Source organism: Pelecanus crispus, chromosome 7 (assembly GCF_030463565.1).
Source record: "Pelecanus crispus isolate bPelCri1 chromosome 7, bPelCri1.pri, whole genome shotgun sequence".
NCBI lineage: Eukaryota > Metazoa > Chordata > Aves > Pelecaniformes > Pelecanidae > Pelecanus > Pelecanus crispus.
The window spans coordinates 21,494,801-21,522,146 of NC_134649.1; the positions used below are offsets into that span (position 1 = coordinate 21,494,801).

Here is a 27,346-nt window from a genome sequence, read left to right on the forward strand (position 1 = left end):
CCTCAGGGAATTTGTGCAGGGACCCACACTGTGGCCAGCACCAGGAAAGTCCTATATGTGCTGGCTGATTTGGTAGCTTTCAGTACATGTTTTTACCCAACCGTTCGTTCTGCGGACCTCTTTCTCTTTTTATCTGAAGTGCCTTAATTACTGGTACGAGACTGGGAGAGGCAAGAGCTCTAGCCCAATCATCAACAGGCTCTGAAAGTGTCCCATAACTCCCCACCTAATATTTCGTGCTTCTTCTTGAAGGACCACTTCTTGAGGTGGTGCAGCTGTAAGCTCTTCATGGCCTGGTCAGTCCTGTGCTAATTCTCTGAATAATGAGCTGGTTGCTGCCTCACATGCTTCTGTCTCCTCCGAGTAGTTCACCGAGAGACCTCCTAACATAGTAGGAATAACTCTGTGGAAAATGTGTGGATATATGGTATTTCCTAATTAATTTGGTTAAGAAGCAGGAAATTTTTCACCTTTAACTTGCTTTGAATGGAGGTTTTATTTGTCTTGCCAAAAAATTGATCTCCAGAGCGGACAAACATGAAGGTTAAAACACAAGCTTCAGCATCCAAGTCAAAGGGTGCCATTATCAACACCAGGAAAGATGACTGACGGGACTCTAGGAGCTATAAACCTAGGGCAAAGCTGGGGCATTTGCTGCACTGTGAGCACTTTACGTAGCTTCTCTGCCTCTATTTGTAAAGAGCTTAGGGTGAAAGCTGTTGCATGTGAACGCACAGCAACAACGCTAATGATTTTCAGGACCAGCCTTTCTCTAAGAGCAAGGGAAATATCCTAAGTGCTGTCATCCCCTTTCTTCTTCCCAGAGATGGTTACCATTTGACCTAATGGCAAATATTATCTTATCTGTTTATCTCTAAATTATAAAGGAAGTTTTTTCTCTTGCTGAATTCTTACTTCGTGCAGTTTGTAACTGGTCATGGTCAGAATAACATCTAATGTTTTCTGCTCCTGCACAAATCATTTTTAGTGTTTGGTATACAAAGTTCCAGGCTTCAGGGAATGCCAGGTTCACAGTGCCCCATATAGCCATTAATACTTCCTTCCAAAATTTATTATTCTTTAATCTCTCCCATAATATATGAATTACAGTCCCTAGTGGAAATTCCTCATTTTCCTGCATATATCATTTCAGTTCTTGAAATTCTACAGTACTGCCATAGTTTAAGATTAATATGCCACCCTTCTATTCCTTTGAGCAAGAACCGGATCCTAGCTCTGTTACTTCACATTGCAGAAAGCTTATTTTAGCTATTCTGAGTCAAATTTCCATTTTTATGGGGTTAGCAGTAAGTCTTTTGCTTCAGGGGACTGCTGCAATTTATGATCGTGCTTGGAGAAAAGTAAAGCTTGCTCTCCCCATAGGTACCCACTGTTTTGTAAGTGAAGAAAGTAGGATATTGGGAGGGGAACGTGAAAAATCCTGGAGCTTTAGAGAGCTTCCCTTAAGATTATTCATAAGCTGTCTGAGAAGGCAAAGCAGGGCACTGGAAAGGATTTTGTCAGTTGTTCCTTGCAAGGCAGTCTGAGCTGGTTGAACACTTTTAAACTCTAAGCCAGTTCCTTTGGTGATCATCTGTTAGTGCTCTGAGAGCCCTGTTACTGCAGAACAATAGATAAAAAAATAGTTTATGGTTACTTTCAAATATTGAAATGTATCTACTTTGAAGCCTACTCCTGGAAATGGTTATATCTTAAGTGCACTCCACTTCCTGTTTGAACTCCATGTATCCGTAGAAGAGTGAGGATTTGGCTTCTCTGTAGGTGCCTCTTTCAGGCTTTGTGGTTCTGTGTGCACTGATCATCCAGGCAGGAATCAAAGGAATTAAACCTTAAGAAACACATACATAAGTGTGTGTGTAGTTAGTGAAGTTAGGCTCTTGAATTTCATATTCACCAAATGGGTGGGGTAGAAACTTTTCACTTCCAGAAGTGGTGAGCGTACAGTCACGCGTGTGAGGTTGAAGTTGTCTCCCATCATTAACATGCAGAGGTGTGGAGACATAGCTGACAGGTGAAGGAACACAGAACTGGAACATTTTCCACTGTCCAAGCATGCAGCCCCTTTCATAATAACCCCTTTCATAAACAGATCGTGCTCCATGTGACAGCAAGTGATGTATTTTGTCCTCTGCCACCATTGTAACACTGTTCCAGCATCTCACTTTTCTAAATTACTAGAAATCTCTTCCTAATTCCCAGTCTACCTTTATTCAATGCCAGTTCATAACAATTTGTTCTTGAATCCTTTTGCTTAAATTATTCTTCTCTTTCCCTGATGCTTACCCAGCAAATTATTGTTTTGCTGGTAGCCATATTCTTTCTCAACCTTTGGTTTTTTTAGACTTAACAAATGTGGCTATTTTGCAGAGACAGACCCAAGTTCCTCTGTGTTTGCTTCAGGCTGACTGTAACAAACCAACTCAGATGTGGATCTGCTGATCCATATTCATAGAGGACAAGGCTGGAAAGAGCACTGAGAGGTTCCCCAGGCCATTCTTTACCCAAAGCCACTAGCCATGCTGACACACAGATGTCTCGTATCTCAGCCATGCTCAACTCAGCACAGAGTGCTCTTGCAGCATGATCTGCTAAAGCAAGGGCCAAAGCCACCCAATTTGTTGTCAGTTAAGGATTTTGGTTTTCTGTCCCAGCAGTATCTGCTAGTAATGGAGCCTGTTCCGTATCCCAGGATTTCCTTGTGCACGACAACTTCCATCTCAGGTTGATTTCTTACTTAGCACCAGGAGAATCTGTTGCTCTATTTTCTGTGCAAGCTAACTTTGACAGTTCCTCTCGAGGTAGATTATTCACATGCTCAGGCATCCATCCAGCCTCTGCAGGGACTGGATATCCGTCTGAGTGGAACAGGCGTGCGAGTGCCGCAGCTTGCACTGATGTGGCAATCTGCCTTCATTCGAAAAGCAGGGGAAGTCTCCTGGAAAGTGCCAGCTGGCTCTTCCTATTTCCTCTTGGCACAAACTTTCCATGTTGCTAGAGGGAAAGGGAGAGAGACCTTCTAGGGCCAGCACAGCAAAGGGGAAAAAACTCTGCTCAGGTCATCTTGCGCAAAGCCAGAAAGGTGAACTAGACAGTACAACACAGCCTAGAGAGCACGCATATGCCTTAATAAATTAATTTAGAAGTGAGCAGTGAGCTATACTTGGACTGCTGAGGAGAAGAGGAGGTTAGGTCTGGCTGAGGATTTGGCGATGGTCAAGGTCAGACAGATCTGGAATGCCAGAGATTGCATAGCAATCTGCAGGGGAAAACTCCCTAGGAAGGTTACAGCTTCATTAGGGAATTTTTCCCCGTGGATAGCCAGTCTGCTCTCAGAAACACCTACAGATGTTCTTTTTAATGTCCATTCTGTCTTCCACTGCACTACAATGTCATACTATAGGTACGTTCTTTTCATGCAAAGTCAGGTTGTGGCAGTGTTACTGGCTAGTGGCAGAGCAGCGTAGCTGTCATCACTGTTCTTATTGCCCCTAAACACTTGTAGAAATAACTTGATCTTGTAACTTGTGACTTGAAACCCCCCCCTGCTCAGAGCGTATCTTAGTGGTTTTTATTGCAAAGTGTATTTCATCCTACTTTTCTTTCCCAAATGCTTCTAAGTACTAGCGGTACTTTAAGGAGAAGATGCTGGTGTCAGATAGCAGCGATGGAGTTGAAAGATCTGCTTCTTTAGAAACCTCCTAGTAAAGATTGCTTTCTGGAGGAATGTTGGGGTAAGACATTACTCTAAGGAATTACATCCTCAGTGGGAGGCTACACAGCAGAAAAAATAACCTTCCTGTTTAGAAAATTCAGCTTTAAGAGACAGAAGGCAGTACAATGAATGGCAATAAAAATAGGAAGTAAAATAATAATGAAATATTTCAAAAGAAATCCCTTTTTTAAGGCCTCTAGTCTAAAAGATGTGCAGGGGTTTTGTATTTGTATGCAGGGGTTTTGCAGACTTATTCACTAAAGTCATTGATGAAACAATTAAAGGTCACTGTTGAGGGATTATAGAACTAAACGAGAGATCTGCCTTGGGTGGAATGTCATTTATGTGTTTCACCAAATTTATTAGGTTTTTATAGGGCCAGGAGAGAGAGAGATTACAATGTTGTCTCTTGGGTCAGATGAGATTATATGGGACTGTACTCTACATAGTTTATTACTCCCTGAATCATTTTAGCGTATGTTCTGAATCTTGCAGGAAAAGATCAGGCAGATAATTTGAAAACCTTCATCAGACAAAATCCAGTAGCTGTCAGGCAGATCCTGAGTGAAGAACTGCACGTTTTTTCAGTAGCAGAGATTTGGGTAGCAGGCTAAGAGAGGAGACTTTTTTCCCCTTCTTGATTTGACTTTGCTGCACTTACAGGCTTGCAGAAGTGGTTGGTTACAGTGTCAGGGAAGGCTGTTTTGGTTTTATGCGAGATGGTAGGAGGCTGAGCAACCTTCCCAACCACATTCCCTTTTGTCTAGTGAAAAGTCCTGATCCTGTTGGAGTCAGCCCTGCTGTCTATTTGTGGTCTCACATTACTCTGCTGCCTCACCTCTTACATAGTTGACATCTTCCACTAGTAGGTGCAGCAGTTCCAGGTGTCTCATTTTGTCATACTATTTTGGCAGTCATTCACACCCCACACTACTTGAGCAAATAATGCTCACGGACCATATAGTTTCTGCTCATTCCTTCCCCCTGCCCAGCAAAACCTTCTCTCAGCTGAATTCCTCCACAGTGCTGCTGCATATCCCATCGCGCTCGCTTTCCAGGGAAGATTGTAGAACCATCCTTGTTTGCCACACGTTAGGATGGGTTTGCACATGGGGAAGAGCTGCCTCGCTTTTCCCATTCTACTTTCTCAACTCACAACTATTGGATCTTCATCACCAGTTTGTCACCAGATTTCCTGGGAGTAAAGGCTTTCATTCATTATGTGTAGACATGGCACTTAGGGACGTGGTTTAGTGCTGGACTTGGCAGTGTTAGGTTTATGGTTGAACTCTTATGATCTTAAAGGTCTTTTCCAACCTAAACAATTCTATGATTCCTCCTGGTGCATCTAGCAAGAGGATCCCAGTCACCATCCATAGACATGTTCCTAAGGTTGCCATTTCCAGGGGAAATAAGAGGGAGATGTGGTTTTTTTCTGCTTACTGCCAGTTCCTTAATTTACTATAAATACCATTTGGACATCATTACGGCTACGGACTTTTAAATGGAGAGTTTCTCTTCTGGAAAAGGAAGTGCAGGTAATATGGCTGCGTATTTGAAGAGATGGGTTTATTTCTAGGAAAGGAGGAAAATTAAGTCTTTGGGATCCTGAAAATTCCAAGGTGGCAGAAATAAGAAAAAAAAAATGTTTTAAAAACCAGGGAAACTATGAAGAATGAAGTATTTCTTAAGACAACTCCCTTTCTGGAGCTAAAACTAAAATACACTGACAGCAGAAAACACTGTGTAGAATTTAAATAATAGAAGCAATCTGCCCCTCTTGTAAAAGCTGGTCTCCCCTACTTACTCATAGGAACATCCTACATGCCACCAGCTACAAATGTAGTTGCACTCCTGATGCCATTTCACTGCACATACTGAGCAGTGGGGACTTCACCTTGTTGAAAAACACTAGATACTTAAGCAGGCTTCCATAGTAATGTGCAGTACTGTACTTTTTATTTGTGTACACGCTTTATATGCACAAATAGTTGCTTTCAGTTGTATATCTGTGGCTTTTTTTTTAAACTCCTTGCTTTCAGCAATGTAGAATATAATGAGAGATAACTGGTATTCTTTATAGCCTTTTATGCCCATAGCAGCTGAGACTCCCATACGACTAAGATGAGTTTGTTAATTGTCAGTTTGTTTTAATGTAATCATTCAGAAACTTAATCTGTTGTTGAAATATTTATTCTGATGTTGTTATTCCATTACTCTTTCTTGGGTTTTTTTATTCATAAGAAACTATTGAAGGTAAAAAATATATATTTTATATTTCACATGCACATGTGTATATATTTATACATATCTATTTTATTTATAGGTAGATAAGCAATGTAAAACAATGACGTTAGTAAGGCCATCACATAATTACATGAAAGTAGACAGCGAGGCAGCTCTCCCAATCTTATGTGCAAGTGATCACACACAGCCAGGACAATCTGTGATTTTCCTCACCACTCAAAGGGATCTGAGTGAGTGCATTACAGGATTTCCTTTTCAGGTGTTTGGCATTGGCCTTTGCTGACATAAAGAGCAGAATCATAGAATTGTTAGGTTGGAAAAGACCTTTAAGAGCATCCAGTCCAACCATTAAAGTAGTCTGTATCTCTTTGTTAAATTGGTTTGAAAGCAACTGGTTGGTTTGAAATAGTGCCCCGGTACATTCTGTTAGCTGACAGACAGATGGTTAGGGCAGTAAATGTATGCAATCCTAAAGAACACTTGATTTGAGCCTTGCCATAAGACAGGAAAAGCAGATGAATAACTTTTCCAAGTTGTTTTCGGTCTTCAGTGCAAAGCATCTTGGCATTTGGGGCAAACTTGAATGAGAGCCAAAGGAAATGAGAGGACCCCAGTGCCCCATGCATTGCACAGAGTGTGGCCATGTGCTTTTGCTGGCTGATGAGGAGGGGCAACCCCCCCGCATGCAGAACATGCCCTCGTCCAGGCCAAACTGTCGTTCTGTTTTCCTCATTTCTCTGCTTAGGATTAGACTCTAAGGTAAATATGATGAAAGTGCATTACCAGAAATACAGCTATGCAGGTATTTTCTGACTGTAGCTGAAGGTTCCATGCCTGAACAAGAACCTGTATCTATACAGGCTGGCAGGTTTGGTGGCATTTAGAGTATAAATTATGCATGACTGAAATGAAGTGTATTTTAGTGGCAGAGAGCTGAAAAGCCTTGCAATGTACTCCTAATTCAGTGGCATTGCCTTGAGCTACTCTGAGGCCTCTTTTTTAAACTCAGACATTAGCACAAAGCACACCTCTGACTGCAGGCATTTAAAGATCAACAAGGGCCAAAAAAGCTTTTAAGATCCAATGAAACCAGGAAAACAACCATGTTGCCTTTCAGTGTCAGGTTAGATTGCCTTCTTATGAGTGCAGCTATTTCAGGTACAGAGTGCTTAGTGGTTTGGGTCTTGTTGTGTGGGGAAAGTGTTCCCCGGAAAACATCTGTTTCTTTCACCTGCAAACCGCAATGTGCTGTGAAAAGGCAGGACTGTAGCCACAGAGACCCAGGGGGATGAAGGAAATCTGGCTCAAAGGGATGAGCATGGTTTTCTGAAACACGGTATCAAAAAGAGCACTTAAAAAGAGAGAATGCTTTTAGAGCACACGATACACCACACAGTGGGCAGGTCAGGTTGCTTGTAAGCTTGAAATTCTTCCTGGATTGCTGATACTGTTTTCTTAGCGGCAATATTTGCATTCTGCTCAGAACTGCAGCAAGAGGAGTTTGTTATTTTCTTTTTCAGCAACTGGAAGATGTTCTGCTTTTCTGCAAGGTAACAGGAAATCCCCCTGTCATCTGCAGCATCTAAAATCTGTATATGCAATATAGCTGCTGCTTTCCCTTTTGTGGTCATGTCTTCATTTTTATCTTACCATTTTTGAAGTTCAGGTGTAGCTCTCATGTATGTACTGCAAGTGTAGTACCACACCCTTGACTTGTAAAAATCTTTATAGTATATTTTAAGCCAACAGTTAATACTATATAATGTTAATATTATGCTATATATTACCTAAGCATATGTAATATGCAACAAATTTTCATTCAGAATGAATAAAGAGAGTAAAAGACGGTTATTTTAGAAGTAGGGATTTACACATTAAAACGACATGGATTTACAACGGCTAGAGAGCTGGCTTGTCTGGCTGTGTTTTTCGTTTCCCACAGCAGCACTTGTGCTGAGCCGGAGAGGCATTTCTGCTTGTTTTAGTAAAATTGTCCTGTGGCTTTTGGCCATGTCATCCAAGGTAGAACTGGGGAAGTTCTAGCCATTCTTCTGGAAACATACTGGCTATCGTTTCCTCTTTTCTTAAGTCAACTGCGTTCCACAGGAAGGAATTAAAAACACTGAAAGGAAACAGAGAGTGCAGAAGTACAGGGAAGCTGCTCAGGAGCAATGGTTGTGTCATTGCTGTTCAGCATGGCAACAGCATAGGTCTCGGGAGGGGATTGCAAATGAAAATGAGGAGCAGTGTTGGGCCACATGAAAAAAAATACTGAAAGAAAACAGAAGTATCCCTATAGGAGAAATAAAATCTGCCTTCCCAGTGCCCCTGCCTGGAGAACTCCTTGGCAGAATCAGGGGATGGCTGCAGGCTGGCAGGGAGCAGGGTGCCTGGGCTCTCCCAGGAGCGCTGGGTCTCGCCATGGAGAGACGAATGTCAATGGGAGCGAGAAGGCAGCTCGGGTCCCACGTGGGACACTGTGCCTCCCTTTCTGAAGAGTAACCGTGTAGAAGGAGGTAACTTGGTGGTGTAACTGCGCAGCAGAAGTAGGTCTGTCTATGCTGGTGCCCTCAGTTCAGCCTGTGAGGATAAACGCAAGCTCTGTCCTTGTGCCGTAGGTGGGAGGGGAGGGCCCTGCTGACCAGAAGGCAGCCAGCGTCACGCTTGTCTTTACAAGTGGCGAGGAGATGGGCCTGGGGAACTGGTCAGCCCTGCGTCAGTCTCTGGAAAGATCACGGAGCCCATTTTCTTTGGAACCCAGAATGCCTCATTCCCAGGCTGGTGCCATAAAGAACTGCAACCAATGATAATCCCTATTTTGGCTGCAGCCATGGAGCGCATGGGGTGTGCAGTGTGTCGCCAAATCACACCTGCTCTTTCTGGCCTGAAAATACACAAAAGGTGGTGCTCAGGGCAGAGGAGGGCCTTTCACGGGTTGGAATTTCAACCATTTAATCAAATAAATGGTCTTCTAATGGCTGCCTTTTTGCTCTTTCAGAGGATGACATGAATAATTACATGAGCCGATACCACAACGAGCCTAGCAGTGGTAAGTTTTGCTTGAAAATGTAAACGTGAACTGCATTTTTGCATTGCACTGTTCTGTAAACCGGGTGAGACTGAACAGTGATGTAGATCCGTCCTGGAAATGAAACCCACCATAGCACCTCTTGGTTTGCTCCATGGAATTCTGTACCAAAATAGTAATTCTCTTACAGTTGAAGGGCCCCAAGTTTGCTCCTGCTGAAGGCACTCATAATGGTTTGGAGATCTGGGAGAGGTTAATTCCCCCTGGCTAGGCTGTCCAGTCCGCAGAGTGGTTCAAATGGACCCGAGAATGAACAGTGGGACAAAATAAACGGAGAGGAAGGAAGCAGGGAGTTAGCTTAGCCCAGCGCCATGCTTGGGAACCTTTCAGAAAGGTTAAACTGAAGGGCAAGAAGCCTCAGCAGCAGGAACCGTCTGCGACCCGCGGACGGCGCCTGGCAGGGGCCCGGAGGGCTCTGCGCGCTGGGGCCAGGCTCTGCCCGGGCTGCCTGCCCCAGCGCCGCCGCCGCCGGGAGGAGGCTGAACGGGCGCGCTGGGACACCTCACGGTAAGCAAGGCTGGGCGGGTGGGCGTGCGCACGCACCCCCCCTTACGTATATAAAATTTCAGGCAGACGTATTAAAAAAAGTGTGTGTGTGTAGGTAGAATGTATTATGTATGTGTATCCCCATATACACACAGGGGTATATAAAAACAGATGTGTATGTCATATACACGTACATATAATATATAAAAGATCTGTGTATATGTGTGTACACGTATAATGTATTAGATGCATACATCCCGTATATACATCCCTATATATAGTATGTATACACACAGTGAAATATAGACATATATAAAAAGATACATATATCTATATAAGGATGTGTCTGTGTATATACATACATATTATTACATATCTAAAATGTGTGTGTACATATATGTGTATGCATATAAATCTATAATGTATTATATATGTATATCCCACATATATACACACATACCCAGATACACATGCATATATATAAAAAGACGTAAGTAAATATATATATGTTTGTACATATATGTATATAATGTACCATATCTGTATCTCCAAACATCCCCATATATATGAGAGAAGATTTATATACATATAAAGGTGTGACTGTGTATGTTCATATATATAAACATATATGTATATGCCTTTATATACATATAAAGATGTGTGTGAGAGATATCTGTGTATATACAGATATTTTATCTAAATACATATATTAAATATATAAATGCATATAAAGATATATGTAAAGGGTCAGGGGGCTGTGAGAGAGGAGGAGAGATGGTCTCTGAATATATGTGTATATATTATAGACATAAAGAATGTATCTATGTATAATGTATATTTATATCCCTGTATATACATACAGGGATATTTATATCCCTGTATATACATACACACATGGAGATATATACAGATGTGTCTGTAACATGATAATAAATAAAAGTGTGTGTAAGTGTATGGTTGTAAATATATGTATAATGTATTTTTTATATATATCCCTGTAGATACATCCCTACATTGATATATATGGGGAGATTATATATACACACTTATTAAAGATATAATCTGTTTTTTGATGCATATATAAAAACAAAGCGTGACTGTGCGTACACATACATATTTTGTATGTATTCTGTATTATATAAAATATGAATGTGTGTGTATATATAAGTATAATGTCTTATTTATGTATATCCCCAGATATAAAAATGGATATATATATATATTTATATTAAGGTATGTCTACATGTTTCTATATATGTGAAGATCTATAAAGATGTTTGTGTGTGATTGTGTATATACATATATATTTTATATGTATTATATATAAAATACAAATATGTGTGTGCATATGTAGATATAATGTATTATATATCCATATATATACATGGATATATATATATTTTGATATATAAAGATATGTCTCTGTGTGTATACATATGTAAGGCTATATAAAGATACATGGAGGGGTGTGTGTATGTGTGTGTAACTGCATATACATAAATTTATATATAATAAATATATATTAAAAGGTGTGTGTGACTTACAGATTTTATATGTATTCTATAGTATGTGTGAAGTGTGTGTGTATACATACATACTATATACCTATATACATATATAGGTATAATGTATATGTCTCAGAGAGACATATATGTGTGAGAGAAACTGTATATATGTATATTTATTATGTAATATATATAAAAAGTGTGTGTGAGTGACTGTATATACACATATTTTTAATATGTATAATATGGGTATATCTTTGTGCATTATATGTATCTATAATGTATTATATATCTATATCCCTACATATAAATTCCCTATATATACATATAGGTAGGGGGATGTGTGTATATATTTTATTTTAAAACAGATACTTATATATATTTTAAAAGTGTGTGTGAGAGAGACTGTGTCTGTATATATAAATATCTAAGATATGTATTTGTTGTTATTGTTATCTATAATCTCTATGATGTACATATTATATAAACAATATGTGTTTGTGTGTATATACATATATAGGTACATGGTACTTGATATATACGTATATCCCTATACATCCCCCAGTATGTGTGTGTATATATAAAACTACTTACGTATGTGTATGCAGATGATATAAAGACAGATAAAGATGTGTGTGTAGCTACATAGGTATTTCATATATGTATAAATATATGTAAAGAGAGAGATATGTGGGTGGGTATGCGAGAGCCTGTGTGTATATATATGTAGTTTATACATTAGAAAATACATGAGTGTATAGATACACATATGTGTTATGTATTATATATAAGATATATAAAATGTGTGTACATATATAGGTATATTATAAATGGAGATACATATACACACACATTCTCTCTATAAATATGGATAAATGTATATATAAAGATATGTATATGTGTATATAAAATCTGTATATATGTGTGTGAGAGACTGTATACAAACATAAATTATATACTTGTATAAAAAATATGTATGTACATACACATCTAAGTATACGGTATTTTTTTTATATCCCTCTACATACATCCCCATTATATACATGGCTATATATAAAGATATATGAATCTATACATAGGTTTAAATAGATAGATGAAAAGGAGGGGAAGGTGTCAGTAACCGTGTCTGTGTATATCCATCCATCCATCCAATTTCATGTGTGTGTGTTCATGTATAGGTATAATGTATTATATATGTATATTCATATGTATACATTCCCTACGTATATACAGACACAGTGAGAAAGACACATATATTTTTATATAAAGGTAAGCTATGTATACATTATGTACTGTATATGGGGCAGAGATATACACACATGTATTCCCCATATCTATATGGATAAATCTAAAGATTATGTGTATGTAAAAGAGGTGTGCGTGAGAGAGACTGTGTATATATACCTACATATTATATATAATATGTATGTGTGTGTGCGCACATACATATATAGACAGGTATATGGTATTATTTATAGATGTACAACCCTCTATAGACATCCCCATAATATACATGGAGATACATAAAAAGGTGTGTGTATCTATGCGTGTGTATATACACATACAATTTTATATGTATAGTAGGTATTACATATAATATGGATGTGTGCGTGTGCCCAAGTATAGGGATAATGTATTACATATGTATAACCCTATATATACATTCCCCATGTATGTACACAGTGAGAAAAATATATATATAAAAAAAGGTAAGTATATACGTGTCTGAGAGTGAGCGAGTGTGTTCTATTTATAGATAGATAGTTATATGTATTTAAAGGATGACTATATAGCATATATATCAAATGTCTGTGTATATAAAATGTGTGTGACTGCATAGACACATATATGTATTATACAGAATATGTGCGCACACAGACATAGAGAGAGAGAGCGAGATGGGATTATTTATAGATGTTTATCCCTCTATATTCATCCCCATGGCAATGCATATGAAGATGTACATATCTATGCATGTATGTGTAAATATAGCTATATAAAGGTGCGGGTGTTCATGTTCACCTGATCTCCTCCTATGACCTGGTGACCCGCCTGGTGGATGAAGGAAAGGCTGTGGACATCATCTACCTGGACTTCAGCAAAGCCTTTGACACAGCCTCCCACAGCATTCTCCTTGGGAAGCTGGCGGCTCAGGGCTTGGACGGGCGTACTCTTCCCTGGGTAAAAAACTGGCTGGGTGGCCGAGCCCAGAGAGCTGTGGTGAATGGAGTTAAGTCCAGTTGGTGGCCAGTCACAAGCAGTGTTCCCCAGGGCTCAGTTTTGGGGCTGGTCTTGTTTAATATCTTTATCAGTGATCTGGATGAGGGGATTGAGTGTGCCCTCAGTAAGTTTGCAGATGACACCAAGCTGGGTGGGAGTGGTGATCTGCTGGAGGGTAGGATGGCCCTGCAGAGGGATCTGGACAGGCTGGACCAACAGCATCCTGGCTTGTATCAGGAATAGTGTGGCCAGCAGGAGCAGGGAGGTGATGATTGTCCCCCTGTACTTGGCACTGGTGAGGCCGCACCTGGAATACTGTGTTCAGTTTTGGGCCCCTCAGTACAAGGAAGACATTGAGGTGCTGGAGCGTGTTCAGAGGCGGGCAACGAAGCTGGTGAAGGGTCTGGAGCACAGGCCTTATGAGGAGCGGCTGAGGGAACTGGGGTTGTTTAGCCTGGAGAAGAGGAGGCTGAGGGGAGACCTTATCGCGCTCTACAACTACCTGAAAGGAGGTTGTAGTGAGGTGGGTGTTGGTCTCTTCTCCCAAGTAGCTAGCGATAGGATGAGAGGAAATGGGCTTAAGCTGCACCAGGGGAGGTTTACGTTGGATATTAGGAAAAAATTTCTTCACAGAAAAGAGTGGTCAAGCATTGGAACAGGCTGCCCAGAGAGGTGGTGGAGACACCATCCCTGGAGGTGTTCAAAAAAAAAAAAAAAAAAAAAACAAAAAAAAAGTAGATGTAGCACACACTTTGGGCCATGGTTCAGTCGGTGTGGTGGTGGGCTGCCAGCTGGACTGATGATCATAGCAGTCTTTCCAATCTTAGTGATTCCTAGTTTTTACTTTCATTATAAATAATCCAGCCACCAAGCCAGGAAACCTGAAATTGCTACTCTAGCCTTAACTAGTTTAGTGTGGACTTGGTAGTGTAGGATAATGGTTGGACTGGATGATCTTAAAGGTCTTTTCCAGCCTAAACAAGTCCATGATTCTATGAATCCCAGGAACTGCCTCCATGTTTTTATTTGAAGCTATATAAATAGTTTGGGGGGGGGGGTGGGGTGTGTGTGTGTCCATGTATAGCTACATTTTCACAAACGTATGCCACCTTATATACATTCTTTCTCTATATATACATTCTTTCTCTCTTTCTATACACACATATACATATATTTATATATAAAGGGGTGTGTGTAAAGTTACATGATATGTGTGTTTGTATATACACACACACATGTATTTTATATTATGTACACAGCTTGAAGTATCATTTATATATGTATATGCCTGTTTCATATATATGGAGCTCTCTCTCTCCCCCCCCCCCCCCCCCATAAAGATGTGTGTATCTATACATATGTGTGTATAAAAAAAAGCAGGGCGCATGGTATACGTAGCCATTTTACGTATGTATGAAGTAGATTATGAAAAGCTGGGTAAGGGGTGTGATGTGCTAGAGGGGCAGAGGTGCAGTGGCTCTGGACCCATGACTGTTGGAGGCCTCCTGGCCCCATGACCCCAGGCCCCTCCCTGCTGTGGAGAGTTGGCTGGGGCCCTCGCTGCCTGCCCCGGCTTTCAGCCGCCTCTCTGTGCTCTGTTCCCTGCAGACAGCGGCATCCCCGAGGCAGCCATCTGCATGGTCACCACCGCCGCCATCGACGTCCATCGCCCCAACATCTCTTCCGACCTCTTCACGGTGGAGGTGCCAATGCGCCTGGGCAGCACCGGGACGTCCGCCAGCATCACGTCAGGCAGCGCCTCACGGTCGACCGTCAGCTCAGGCACGCAGGCCTGCAGCGAGAGCAGCCAGACGCTGGGCTCCTCCCCGGACTGCAGCACAGCCTGCGACGATGCCGCAGAGGCTGGTGCCAGCCCACGGGCTGACCTTGTGCCCACCCGGCAGCGGGCGGCCCACGCCATGGTGCAGGAGCTGCTGTCGTCCCTGTCGGAAGAGGCCTGCCTGGCGCAGAAGGGGCTGGATCCTGTCAACCTGAAGCTGCCCAGCCCAGCGGGCTCGGTGGGGGCCAGCCCCAACCTGGGCCACCACCGGCTCAGCGTCTACAACCACAGGAACCAGGAGAGCCTCAACGTCTTCCAGCTCAAGCCGCTCATCGACTGCCCACAGGGTGCCCCAACAATTGATGAGAAGTATGGGGCACTGGGGCCCCAAGAGCCACGCCTGGGCAGGGTTCCTGAGGTGTAGGGACAAGCCTGGGAGAACGGGGACAGCCGTGGGGACACGAGGCTGCCACAGGCAAGGTGGCAGCGCTGGAGGCAACCTGTGGCATCTCCTGCAATGGCCACCAGCCTGGGGTGAAGCCCAGCATCGCCTCTGCCCATCAGTGCCCATGACGCATGACAGACCTGCCCTGCCACCAGCTCCGGGCCAGCTGCGACCTACAGTGTCCTCTGGGGCACAATGGACATTCCAGCAGTCTTAGGCCAGCATGGACCCACAGTGCCTGGGGGGACAGACAGACTATGGACACGTCCTGCCACCAGCCTGACCGTGCCTGGGAGCACCATGGACCTTCCACCAGTCCAGGGCCAGCACGGCCCCACTGTGCCAGGGGGCAGGACAGAGCTGCTGGACAGCTTGGGCCCAGCCTGGCCCTCTGGCCTGACCCCACCCAGGGGCTGAGCATGGCTGGGAGGGGAGCAGGGATGGGAATAAACACTGACAAACACATGCTGCCTCCTGCCTTGTATCCCTCTTTCATTCCATCCTTCCCTTCCTGTCTACTCTTACCAGCCTTCCCTTCCTTCCACACAAACCCCCAGCACTCTAGGTGCCATCCCACTGCCCAGCAAAAAAACCCAACACCACAGTGACCCTACCTCTTTCCAGTACAATCATTTATTTGCCTATTCCCCACCCCACACCCCAACTGCAGTGCAGGGTCCATCGCCATCACTCACTTCTTCTTCAGGAGCTCCGTCATCTCCGGCACCGCCTGCAAACACCAGTGCTGGGGTAGTGTGTGCTCTCCCTCTGACCCCCCAAACTCTCCAGGTGCAGCACCCAACCCCCCCCCCAGTTACACTCCCCACCCTCCCACCCCTCACGCCCAGCACACCACTCCAGGGGCTGTGGGTCACCCCAGCTCACAGCACTCCCCACTTCTCTCCTGCTGAATAAAGCCTCTTAATTATTTAAGAGAGCTACATTTCCATTAGGTGGAAATAATGCATTCGTACAAAATTTATTAAGGAAATTGTCTACATGGTGTTTCTTCAGAATGTGACTTTGTCTCTGGCTTAGGAAAAGGCCCGTGCTCACCGCTAAGCCAGCGGGCATTAGTTCAGGAATGGCATTAAGTGCTGGCAGAGTTTCTGCCCACGCCCCTCCACAGAGCCACTACAAGCTCCTGCCAGTCACATGTGGACGCGCACACAGGCGACCCACACATGTGAGCTGTAGGCACTCAGACATGGGATAGCTCTCAGCTCAGTGTTCCCAGAGGGAGCTGCAGGTTCCTCATGGGCATCAGTAAGGCAGCAAGCCCAGACAAAAATAAGACCTCCTCCTGCCAAGTCTGTACTTGCATACTTCATGAAGCTTAAAAATACATGTAAGCACCTATGTGCAGTTATTCCTCAAAATGGTTCATAGTCAGGAAACTAGAAGAGAGGCGGGCCGGCCGTGACACCCCCCCCAACACACATGATTGATAGCTTCTACCTGCAGGGGTTGAATTTTGAGCATGCAAATAAATCATAAAGCGAATTCTTTAACAAAACAACCCAGAGCACAGACATCTTGAGCACTTATTAGATTATATTACCTAAGCGATCATTAGCTCTCCGAAACAATTATCCCATGCATCTGCAAGTTTAACCTCACCTGAAATAAGTCTGCCACCAGTCCATAGTCTGCCACTTGGAAAATTGGAGCTTCTGGATCCTTGTTAATAGCAACAATGGTCTGCAAGCAACAGTAAAGCGCCATGTGAATAGATAGATAGATAGATAGATAGATAGATTAACATCTAGGGCTGGATTACAGCAACAGGTTTTATGTAGGAAACATAACCTAAATTCTCTCCAAGCCCCTTGAAGCAGAAGATATGGATCACAGCATTTAACAAACATTTTTCCTTTCCACCTCAAAAGCAGACAAGCAAACACACACACACACCCCCCATCGCCTTCCCTGCTCATTGCAGACATCGGGGCTATCCTTCCCTGTTGAAAAGACTCTAGCAAGAAAATTACTACAAAATATTATCTGCAAGAGCTAAGCTATATGATCAAAGAAATAACTCAGAGGTAGCATTTAAAACAAGTACAATAAAGCCATGCCTAAAGGCCTTTGTACTTACTATGGGACACATCATTCAGTTTGTCACACAGTAGGGAAAAACACATGATCAAAACCCCAACACAACAGTCCGGAAAATGTCTTTATTGGTTTAAACTCTGCCACACAGGTAAGTCATTCTGTAAATGTCTGTGACAACTTCCAGCAAAATAAGTGTGGGTGTCCACATCAAAATCTACAACAGGATGGGGAGCACTCCATAAAGGATGGGAAAAAAAAAAAGACAACAGCTCCTAAAATGAGCCTTGCACCAAGCAGGGGTCTAAACCACAGCACTGCACTACTGCCTTCCCACCTGAATGCTGCCAGTGTGAATTCAGATTTGAGGCAGTCAGACTCCTCAGGACAGCGCCAACCCAACAGTTACTTGATACGCTTACCTGCTGCTCCCGGGTAGCCACAGTTCATTGTGTCTGTTTTACTCCCTCCACTGAATGTACTTGCCCAAGAAAATTAATGGCTCAGTAGCAGGTGCCTAGTGGCAGTAACTCAAAGATACAAGTTTGCAAATCCTGTGTTTTTAGGCCCACAGAAATGTTTTTTCTTCACAGGTCATTTGTATCCTGTGACTCACTATAAAGAAGGACCACACCATGTGTGCCACAGGGAAGTACCTACAGCAGAGTGCTGCTGCTACCCTCTTGCCAGCTCATAAGCAAAGGCCTGCAAGTATTCCAGTACTGCTGCCCCTGAAATATCTTTCCCAAAGTTTTAATGTTTTTATTTCAGTTACCCCCCTTTGCAAATGCAAGCCTCCACTGATAATTCTACAGTGCAGGAAGTAAAATCCAGGCTGTGATACCCGAGGATATTAGCTCAATAAAGACTTTCTCTAAGGATACTCTGAGGCTCCTACCATGCTTTGCAGAACCATTCACAGGGGCTAATGCTGAGGGCTGGCTGAGGCCAGCAGCTGGTGACACCTTGGGGGCTGCCGGCTCTGTCCTTATCACAAAAATAATTAATACCACTTGCTTGCAAAACTGTCTTAAAGCTTTAGTGTGGCAGCCTAGTCCTTCCTCTGTCTCCATTAGGTGAACTGACTTTTTAGCAAGATCTGGTTCTCCACCTCATCGCTAAATCTGGCTTTCCATGGTAAGAAGGAAAAGCAGCACCTTGCTTGCAACAGAACTTCACAAGTTAAATCTCTTAGAAAGAAAAGATACTGTAACTACCTCATGAGGGAATTAAAAATAAGGAAAGAAAGCAGTAACAATTCTCCAGGTCTTCTCAAAGGCTGCATTTTCTACCTTGCTGTAAAAGGACAAATAAATTATACATTTCACTTGGTAGAAAGCATCTAACTACTTTGGAAAATGTATCCTGAAGTGTGCAAGTTCACAATGCCCGATAATTCACAGTGCTGAGGGAAGACAGGGGACACTCCATGGCTGCATAATTCTTTGTTTGTAAAAATTGGATCTTTTCAGTAACTACAACACCTATACGTTTGGCTAAAGGGAAAGCAGAACACATTTCAAACACAAATAAGCGAAACTGAATTTTACAATAAACATTTGTTTACACTAGAAAAACTACAACATATGGGAGAAATTAAACTCTTTAAGTATGCATCTCGTATTGACAAATTTCATCTGTCCTTATTTCCCATAAAAGAACATCTCAAAATATCAAACATGGCACTGGAAAAGCCAAAAAAGCAGAGGTTTTGCTGTTACAGTACAGGACAATATTGCTGCTCAATTTTTTGTATCAAAGGAAATCCTGGCACTTAAAGTAACAGGTTCCCAGTATTGCTGGTAGTCTTAACTGAGATAAGGCAGGAGATAAGTACAAACAGGGTCAGGTCAAGTTTTAAGCAACTTTAAATACACAGTTCTCAGCCAATGGCTGATACTAATCCCACCTGCCCATCTTCTCCCTCACCCGAAAGCACAGTTGGAGAATAAACGCCTCGAAACAAAGACACTGTGGCCCATCAGCTACTAGCAGAGTCCAGAGGGAGCCGAGGGTGACCGTGGTAGTACCGCATCAGTGCTGCTCTCGCAGGCTCTCCCGCTGTCTGACCCTGTTGCTGCACTGCAAGCAGAAGAGACTACGGCGACGCTGTTCCACTAAGACCAGTGAGAATACACTGCTACAGATACTGTTATTCACACTTCCCAACAGTGACCTTCATCCCTGCCCATCATTCATCTTTAATTTCTAATTTTGGTTGGTTTTTCTCCACTGTGTCGACTAATGCTAACACCACTTGAGTCCCTGATTTTAGAAGACTGAGGCCCCAAAAAGGGTGCTGCATCCCAAATCCAGCTTACATGACTTTCCCCCCAAAATATTTAAATCATATATGCAAAAAGAACTGAATTGTAAGAAAGCACAGAACATCCTAGCACACAGGCTGGCTTGTGAGGACAATTACCAGTCACATAAACTCACTAGTCTGTCATTGGTTAAACACAAGGATCTGCCTGTAAAATCTGGCAAACCTTTTCCTCAGTTTGATAAGCTATGCAAAGTTCTGGGTTTGGTTTCTGCCAGTTTGTTCCCTGGAAATAGAAAAAAAATAGGTATCTTTTTTCTAAAATTCCTTGCAGGGAAGCAGGACAATCTACAGCTTTTGATGTTTGGCATTTAATAGTATGATTCAGCAGGTAATTCTGCTCCTCCTTCCAGACACTGCACTGTGGACCAAACTGGCGATTCCAATTTTGGATAATTTGCTTTGGCAACTAATGAGTTAAACCTTTTAAAGTTTTACTGCCATTTTATAATAGGTTTCCATTTGAATGGCTAAATGCAGGAATGTCAGAGACATCTTTTACTTTACGGAATAGCAAGTTCATAATTCAAATTGCACATTGTTATGCATGAATTAATATGTCATACTCTGAAATAAATGCAAATGGAACTATTGTATAGAATTCAGGCATATGTGGTTTTGGGGTTTTTTAAAAGAAACAAAGTCAATTAGCTGCTTCTACTTACCACTTTGGATTGTAGCACAATGGTTTTTCTACTATGTTAGATGTTTTGCCACAGCATCTTTTTTTGGCAAAGCTTAGAGGGCTAGCATGTTTTAAAGAAGCAGACAAACTGGCAATTTTAACATTTAAAAAAATTGGAAAACTGGCTAAAGTACTGATGTAAAACCAAGGAAGTCAACTCATTTCCTTCCTCAAAAATCTTTTCTAGCATATCCATCTTTATATACCTTGCTGTCTTTCATCCCAGCCAAGTGTTGGATTGCTCCAGATATTCCCACGGCAATATAAAGTTCCTAGAAGAAAACAATGAGACATTTTTGGTACCCACGACATAGTTTCGGTAAGCTCTCACAAACCTTACTCAAAATCAATTACATGCAGTAGTTTTTACATTACAGTAGCTTTCAATATTAAAGGCAGCTGATGATTGGTTCCCTTCCCCACTTGGGGATGCAATGTAACTGTAAAAGGAGAATCCCAAAGGAGCATCTGGCAAAGAGAGATGAAGGAGAAAAAGAAGGGGGGGGGGGGGAGAAGGAGGGGAAAGAAAAAAAAAAAAGAAAAAAGATCTGCATCAAACATAAGACACTGCTCAGCTAGAGGACAGGGCAATCACTGTTACCCATGACCCTGGAGATTCCCAACGCAGATATTAAGCAAGATAGCCTAGGTTTTCTCTTTAGGCAACTGCATTATCCATATGTAGGTTTTTTTGTTTGAAGCCCCTAGGATCCTTTAAATAACACAGAATGCCCAAAGCTGAAATTCAGGCGTTTAAACCTTTAAAAAGTTTCCTATATGGCAGGATGAAACATTTCAGATACTGAAGTGGGCTAGTGCACTATACACTTGTAGCGACAGTTATTTACCCCAACCCTCAATGTTTATACGTCCTAAAACTTTTCTTCCCCCATTCACTATCAACTCCTACACAAGATGAGTAAAGAAGTGCTTCCCTGGTAGGCACCAACATGTAGTACATCTTCACACTTTGGGGCTCCCAATCTAGCATCTCCAAAGAGACTTCTATTCAAAATAGATGAAAATTTATAGGCAAATAGATTTATATCAACAGTTTTAATTCACAGCAGAAAAGTATTTTTTCCTTCCCTCGGGCTGAAAGTCATCCAGGCTATAATCTATCCAAAACCAAGTATATTTTCAGCTCCATGACAGTTTTCCCACCACCACAAGTCCAAGCAGCAGTCAAACCTGTACTGTTTAGCTATGTAATTTTACAGACAAACACCAAAGAAAGTACTTCTTGCCAACTCATTCAAATAAGAGGAAACTGTAACACACAAAACTAGTTAGGGGATCATCTGCCAAAACCAATTATAAGGTGGTATTTATACATGCTTAGAAAAGATGCAACCTCAAATACTAATAGAATTTTTTTTAAAAAAAATACCAAGGTTAGTCCATATTTAAGAACATACAAATCTAATTCAAGAAATTATTTTTGGGGCCAGGAAGGGTAAGAGGGTCAAAAAATCTTATCCCTGTGCAACTGAAGATGTGCATTACAGTTAAGTGGCTTTTAACATGACAGAACAAAGCACAGCTGTGGAACAGGCACAGACCTACAGAAGAGGCTGGCAAATGAAGGTGTTCAAACAGAGACCATGCAGACTGCTTTTTCCATACAGGCCTGACAGTCATTATATCAATTAAAGAAAAAAAAGATTACTGCTTTCTGATGTTTCTACAGCTACAGATTTCACCTATTACATTGGTTTTTCAACAGGAACAGATAAATAAAATTTATGAAGCTTTTCTATACTTTTCTACAAAAGCTATCTCCTGTAAAAATTGAAGAGGAGGGAAAACAGAGCAGGAACAAAGTACTTCCTATTAAAAAGGCTTGCTTTGAAATTGAAACACAGAATATAGTCTCTGTATTTCCACAAAAACACACAGCTGTTGAAGACTCAGAAATTTCTTAGCCTCAATAGCTTTTTACTGAGTAGATTACTATTGGAGGTCAATCCATTTTAACCACAGCTGCCATGTAATATAATATGTGCATATAAGAACTCATGGTAAGAATGCAATATTTTAATTATACCAAATAAAAGAACAGATGTTACAGGAGAAATTATTCTAACATCATATAGCCTTTAATACAAGCTCTTTTTAAAAACACATTACTGTAATTTGATTTTTTTTTTTTTTTTGAGCAATTCATTAAGGGCCAGTCATCTAGACTACCAGATACTCTTATCAGTCTGTTTAACATTGTGAAGTTCAGCCTTTGGATAGAATCCAGCTAACCAGGAGCCAGATGCCTATGTATGTATTCTATTAAAATATCTAGGGAAGACAAGGATGTTTTATTAAAAGGACATTTGTAAATCACCAGGCTCGTCTAAAAAGCCTTTATTATGCATCTAAGCCATGCCCTTCTAGCTCATGTGCTTTTGGCTCTCTGGCTATGTTGTGGTTTAGCCTCAGCCAGCAACTAAGACTCCCCCTACCCCGATGGGATGGGGGAGAGAATTGGAGGAGTAAGAGTGAGAAACACTCCTGGGTTGAGATAAGAACAGTTTAACAATTGACATAAAGTACAATAGTAATGATAATAACAATACAATACAATAATGATAATAATAATAACAATAATAATATACAAAGCAAGTGATGCACAATGCAATTGCTCACCACCCACCAACCGATACCCAGACAGTTCCCAAGCAGCGATCGCTGCTCCCCGGCCAACCCCCCCCCCAGTTTCTATACTGAGCATGACATCATATGGTATGGAATAGCCCTTTGGTCAGTTTGGATCAACTATTCTGGCTGTGCCCCCTCCCAGTTTCTTGTGCGCCTGGGAGAGCACAGGAAGCTGAAAAGTCCTTGACTAGCATAAGCAGTACTCAGCAACAACTAAACCATCAGTGTGTTATCAGCATTCTTCTCCTACTAAATCCAAAACACAGCACTATGCCTGCTACTAGGAAGAAAATTAACTCTATCCCAGCTGAAACCAGGACAGGCTAAGATAACTAGTCCACATTCAGTAGGCTGTAACACTTACTGTAGATCACCTCAGTAATGTTTTCATACAAAGAACACATAGGACAGCACGTTTCTTATCAACAGCTCCATACTTTAGAATAGATTTGACTGCTTAAATCTTAGTTAAAATCTATGCTACAATTTAGTAGGAGGGAAATAAAGGACCCACAAGGTCTGAATGATAAGGATTCAGGACTGTTCAGTGCTCTCCAAGGAGAGAATTCAACAGGTCATCCAGAGAGGTCATAGAAGACTCACAAATTTGAGTGTCTCGGTTGCTTTCAGGGTAATACCCTTGTTTTGATGTTTTTCCTGAAATCATTAACTTCTGTCATGCCTTTTGCTGAGCTGTATCATTTCTACTGTGTTAGCGTTCAAAGTCCCAAGTCAGGACTGTAGCCCCAAGCACTATGAAGTAAGCGAGGGAGGAAAACAGAAAGCCAATCGGTACCACAGAGCAGTGTTGCTTCCAATCGTGTTATGCTACACGCCTGCCATCGCAGCAGAGAGCACATTAAGGTCTGGAAGGAGATCTCAGTTCTTCAGAGCTCATCTACGCAGGAGACCCACGCCAAGGCACAAAATGGCATGACTCAGAGTCTGGATTGCACCTCTCAGGTGCCAACAAAGATGGCTTTACACCAACTTCAAGTTCCTGCTTTTTGGATCCCTGGAAGCTGCTCTAATTACTGCTGTCAGGTGGCTGATCCACCCCCTACAATTACAGGTACTTATGTCAAAGTCCAGGACATGGAGTGGCATTTATCAACTCCCTGGTGCTTGTGCACAGGCAGGTTTTCACTGAAGGGCTGCTGCCAGCGCTGTGCCACATGGGAACAGCGTAACAAAACAGCACACAGATTCTGTACCAAGGGGCTCACTGCACTGTCTGATACAAATGAAGTCCCAAAAGATTCCAAGTCAAGGAAAGTGAAAATTTTGGCGGTGTAACGGCATGGCATCAGATCAGACAACTGTCTTGCCTCACAGTAACTTAATTTCACACAGGAAATAATTACTGTACATATGTCACAGCCATGCCACAAATCTTTTTTTTTTTTTTTTTTTTTTTTTTTTATGAAGTGGATAGCAGACGTCAGCACAGCGGAAGGGACACCAGAGAAGAGAGCTAATGGTAAGAGAGAGCACAATGGAGGAAACACACAGCACAGGAAGCTGAATGGACCCAACAGCCTAAGAGCATCCGAAGCAAAGGGCAGGGAGGCACAATCAGGAAGTACTTAAACTGAAGATGTGCTATTGCAGAAAGGGCTTAGCACGTCAGTAATGGGAACACGTGAAGGTGGGAGCATCAGCACGTAACATACCCATCAGGCTCCTCACAAGGGCTACAGCAGCAGCCAAAGCCGATTTTGCCAGCAAACTGGCACAAAGGCCAGTGTTTTAGTTTGTCCTGCCACGCAGTATCCCACAAGACTCCAGTGGGAGCCAGGACCCTGACAGAGACCTCTAAGTTTGTAAGCACAGATTTGCACCACAACAACCCTAAAAAGAAACAAAACTCCAAGTCCCAAATTCATCTTATTCAAAGGCAAGATTCCAAATCAAGAATCCAACTTCTCATTTGCTCTTTAAAGTAATAATCTAGCCTTGTACTGTTTTTTTGACAAACATGACCACGGTATGTCTTGTAGAGAGAGTTACTGTATGCTGATGATTAAAATGAAAAAAAATCCCCCTTAGCCATCCCTTAAACTCCTATTTCTGCTTTAAATGTACCCAACTTACATACTAGCTTCTACAGCAAGTCCATGAGACTTCATGTGCATGAATTTGCACAACTGGCTCCAGAATCCATATAGCCAGTTACACACTGTTTGGATAAATGTCACGAGAGTGCTATATGTGGATGGTTATAATTACCAATACACCAATGCAGTTATTTTCCTGTGCATACTGACTCTTCCAATTATTTATAGAATAATTTCTGACATATAATATTACTTCATTTTTACTTATGAGAATATTTAAAAACGCCTTAGGCTTCCTTGGGGCAGTTAAGGTACATTTGCTTAAGAGAACCCAAGAACAGTTTTTAGTTGCAACTTACAGTGACTTTGAATGCTGCTGTAAGAGACTACTGTGCATCCACAGGTGCAACATAAGATGAGATAGTTACTTTGCAAGCATGCTGTCAGCTACTATTGATTTTTATGCCAATTTTTGAATTACACTGGAAACCTTCAGTATACATCAATTTATCATCCTACCAGTGGCATGCTTTTAAACAAGCTAGTTTAATAAACCCCTCTGGCACATGTACTCTTTTTAAAGGCAGCTCAGATATTTTATTTTCTCTGCAAGAGTGAAAGGACAATGAAATTAGAAAGAAATCTTTGTAATGAAAATCTCTTCATGTAAGAGATTCCTTCTAATTACAAGCTATTAACCCAATAAAATATTTTCCGGCTTGACACTAGTTCATATATATTACACTGTATATCAAACAATTATCCAGTATGTGCTACTTTGATGCAGTTGAATATGTTCCATTCAAGAAGCACACATTACTAAACTACATCCCAACTACAGTTTCTTTTTCACTTTAAGAACCCTTGATCAGCCAAGCTATGTAATTACTCTTAAGCATGGTTAGGGTGTCTGCTGGAGTGCAGGGCCATACAGAATTTTTTTCCCCTCTCTAGGGAAAAGCACATCAATTGCTTTCAGCTAAATGCACTCACATATGAATATTTTAGTACAATTTAATGTTTCTGCACCAACCCCAAAGGAGCAGAGCATCAATTTGTGAACATAGTTTTCTTGGAGTTAAAAGCTACACTGGATAATGCAGGATGAAAGGGGTTGTCAATCCTTAGCTTTTTAGCAAGTCAGGGAAAGGTAGTCTGTAAATTCAGTCCCAGCTGCATACAAACAGCTCTCTAAAGTTTGCCCCTATAAAGCTACTTTCCAACAATAGTGAATTATCAAAGGAGATATTCCAAAAACATTTTCCCAAGCACGGTCAGTTTTCCCAATGCTATTCCCATCTGCTAGCTACCTAACAGCATCAACCATTTATACAATGAAAAGTGCACCTGCTGGTCTGTTAATAAAACCCACAAATGTAACGTACAAATAACACATTCCTACAAAGAAGCTAGCTGAAGGTAGGAGAAATTAAATAACGTACCATGTGTTTGAGTAGAGAAAATCTAGTATCTCAATATTCTCTTGTATGTGTAACAAATTAGGAAGTAATGAAAATCTTATCATTGATAAGCAAGGAGCAGAACATTTTTAAAGTGAGTACAACCAAGATGACAGAAGTGACGCTTCTCATGAAGCTAAGGAAATTGCTTAGTTCATTCTGTTGTTAGTAATTTTAGCTAAGAGCCAGAGGGCAAAAGGGAACAGAAATACTGGAATAAAATATACCTTGTTTCACTTTCCTTACGCTTCCCCACAAGAGAGTGAAGGGAAACAAAACTTAATAGGTATGCTTAACCTGAGCAAGAAAATGATCCCTAAGAAAGCGATGGGAAGTAATATTGAAAAATAGTTAGTATCCACTTATTACGCAATGAAACCATGAGTCACTCATGCACTTTAGAGAAAGCAAAACCAGGCTAGGTGAAGTATTTGATTCCTTTGCCACCGAATACAAAGAAATGTGAAATACAGGAATAATGTAAATAATGTGATATTGTCTTTCCCCCTTTCTGCTACTCCCAAAGCAAGAAGACAACTACTAAGTGCTAAAAAGCAACTCACTGCAGTGAAAGGGACTGCCTAGTAAAATACTGGGGCATATACAA

The 27,346-nt window shown here is 41.6% G+C and overlaps 2 protein-coding genes across 3 annotated transcripts in view; one reads left to right on the plus strand and one right to left on the minus strand.

Annotated features, from left to right (window-relative positions):
* Positions 1-15,483, plus strand: part of TMEM266 (transmembrane protein 266) — a 63,289-nt gene extending 47,806 nt beyond the window's left edge. The window contains exons 8-9 of the mRNA XM_075714186.1: positions 8,979-9,029; positions 14,888-15,483. Of these exons, the coding sequence (XP_075570301.1) occupies positions 8,979-9,029; positions 14,888-15,483 (647 nt within the window). The remainder of the gene's footprint in view (positions 1-8,978; positions 9,030-14,887) is intronic.
* Positions 15,484-16,140: 657 nt separating this feature from the next.
* ETFA (electron transfer flavoprotein subunit alpha) overlaps positions 16,141-27,346 on the minus strand; it is a 33,821-nt gene continuing 22,615 nt past the window's right edge. For both annotated transcript variants that reach the window (XM_075713876.1, XM_075713875.1), the window contains 3 exons: positions 20,777-20,842; positions 17,125-17,205; positions 16,141-16,234 (listed from right to left, as the gene is read on the minus strand). In XM_075713876.1, coding sequence (XP_075569991.1) covers positions 16,196-16,234; positions 17,125-17,205; positions 20,777-20,842 — 186 coding nt within the window. In that variant the 3' untranslated portion in view covers positions 16,141-16,195. The remainder of the gene's footprint in view (positions 16,235-17,124; positions 17,206-20,776; positions 20,843-27,346) is intronic.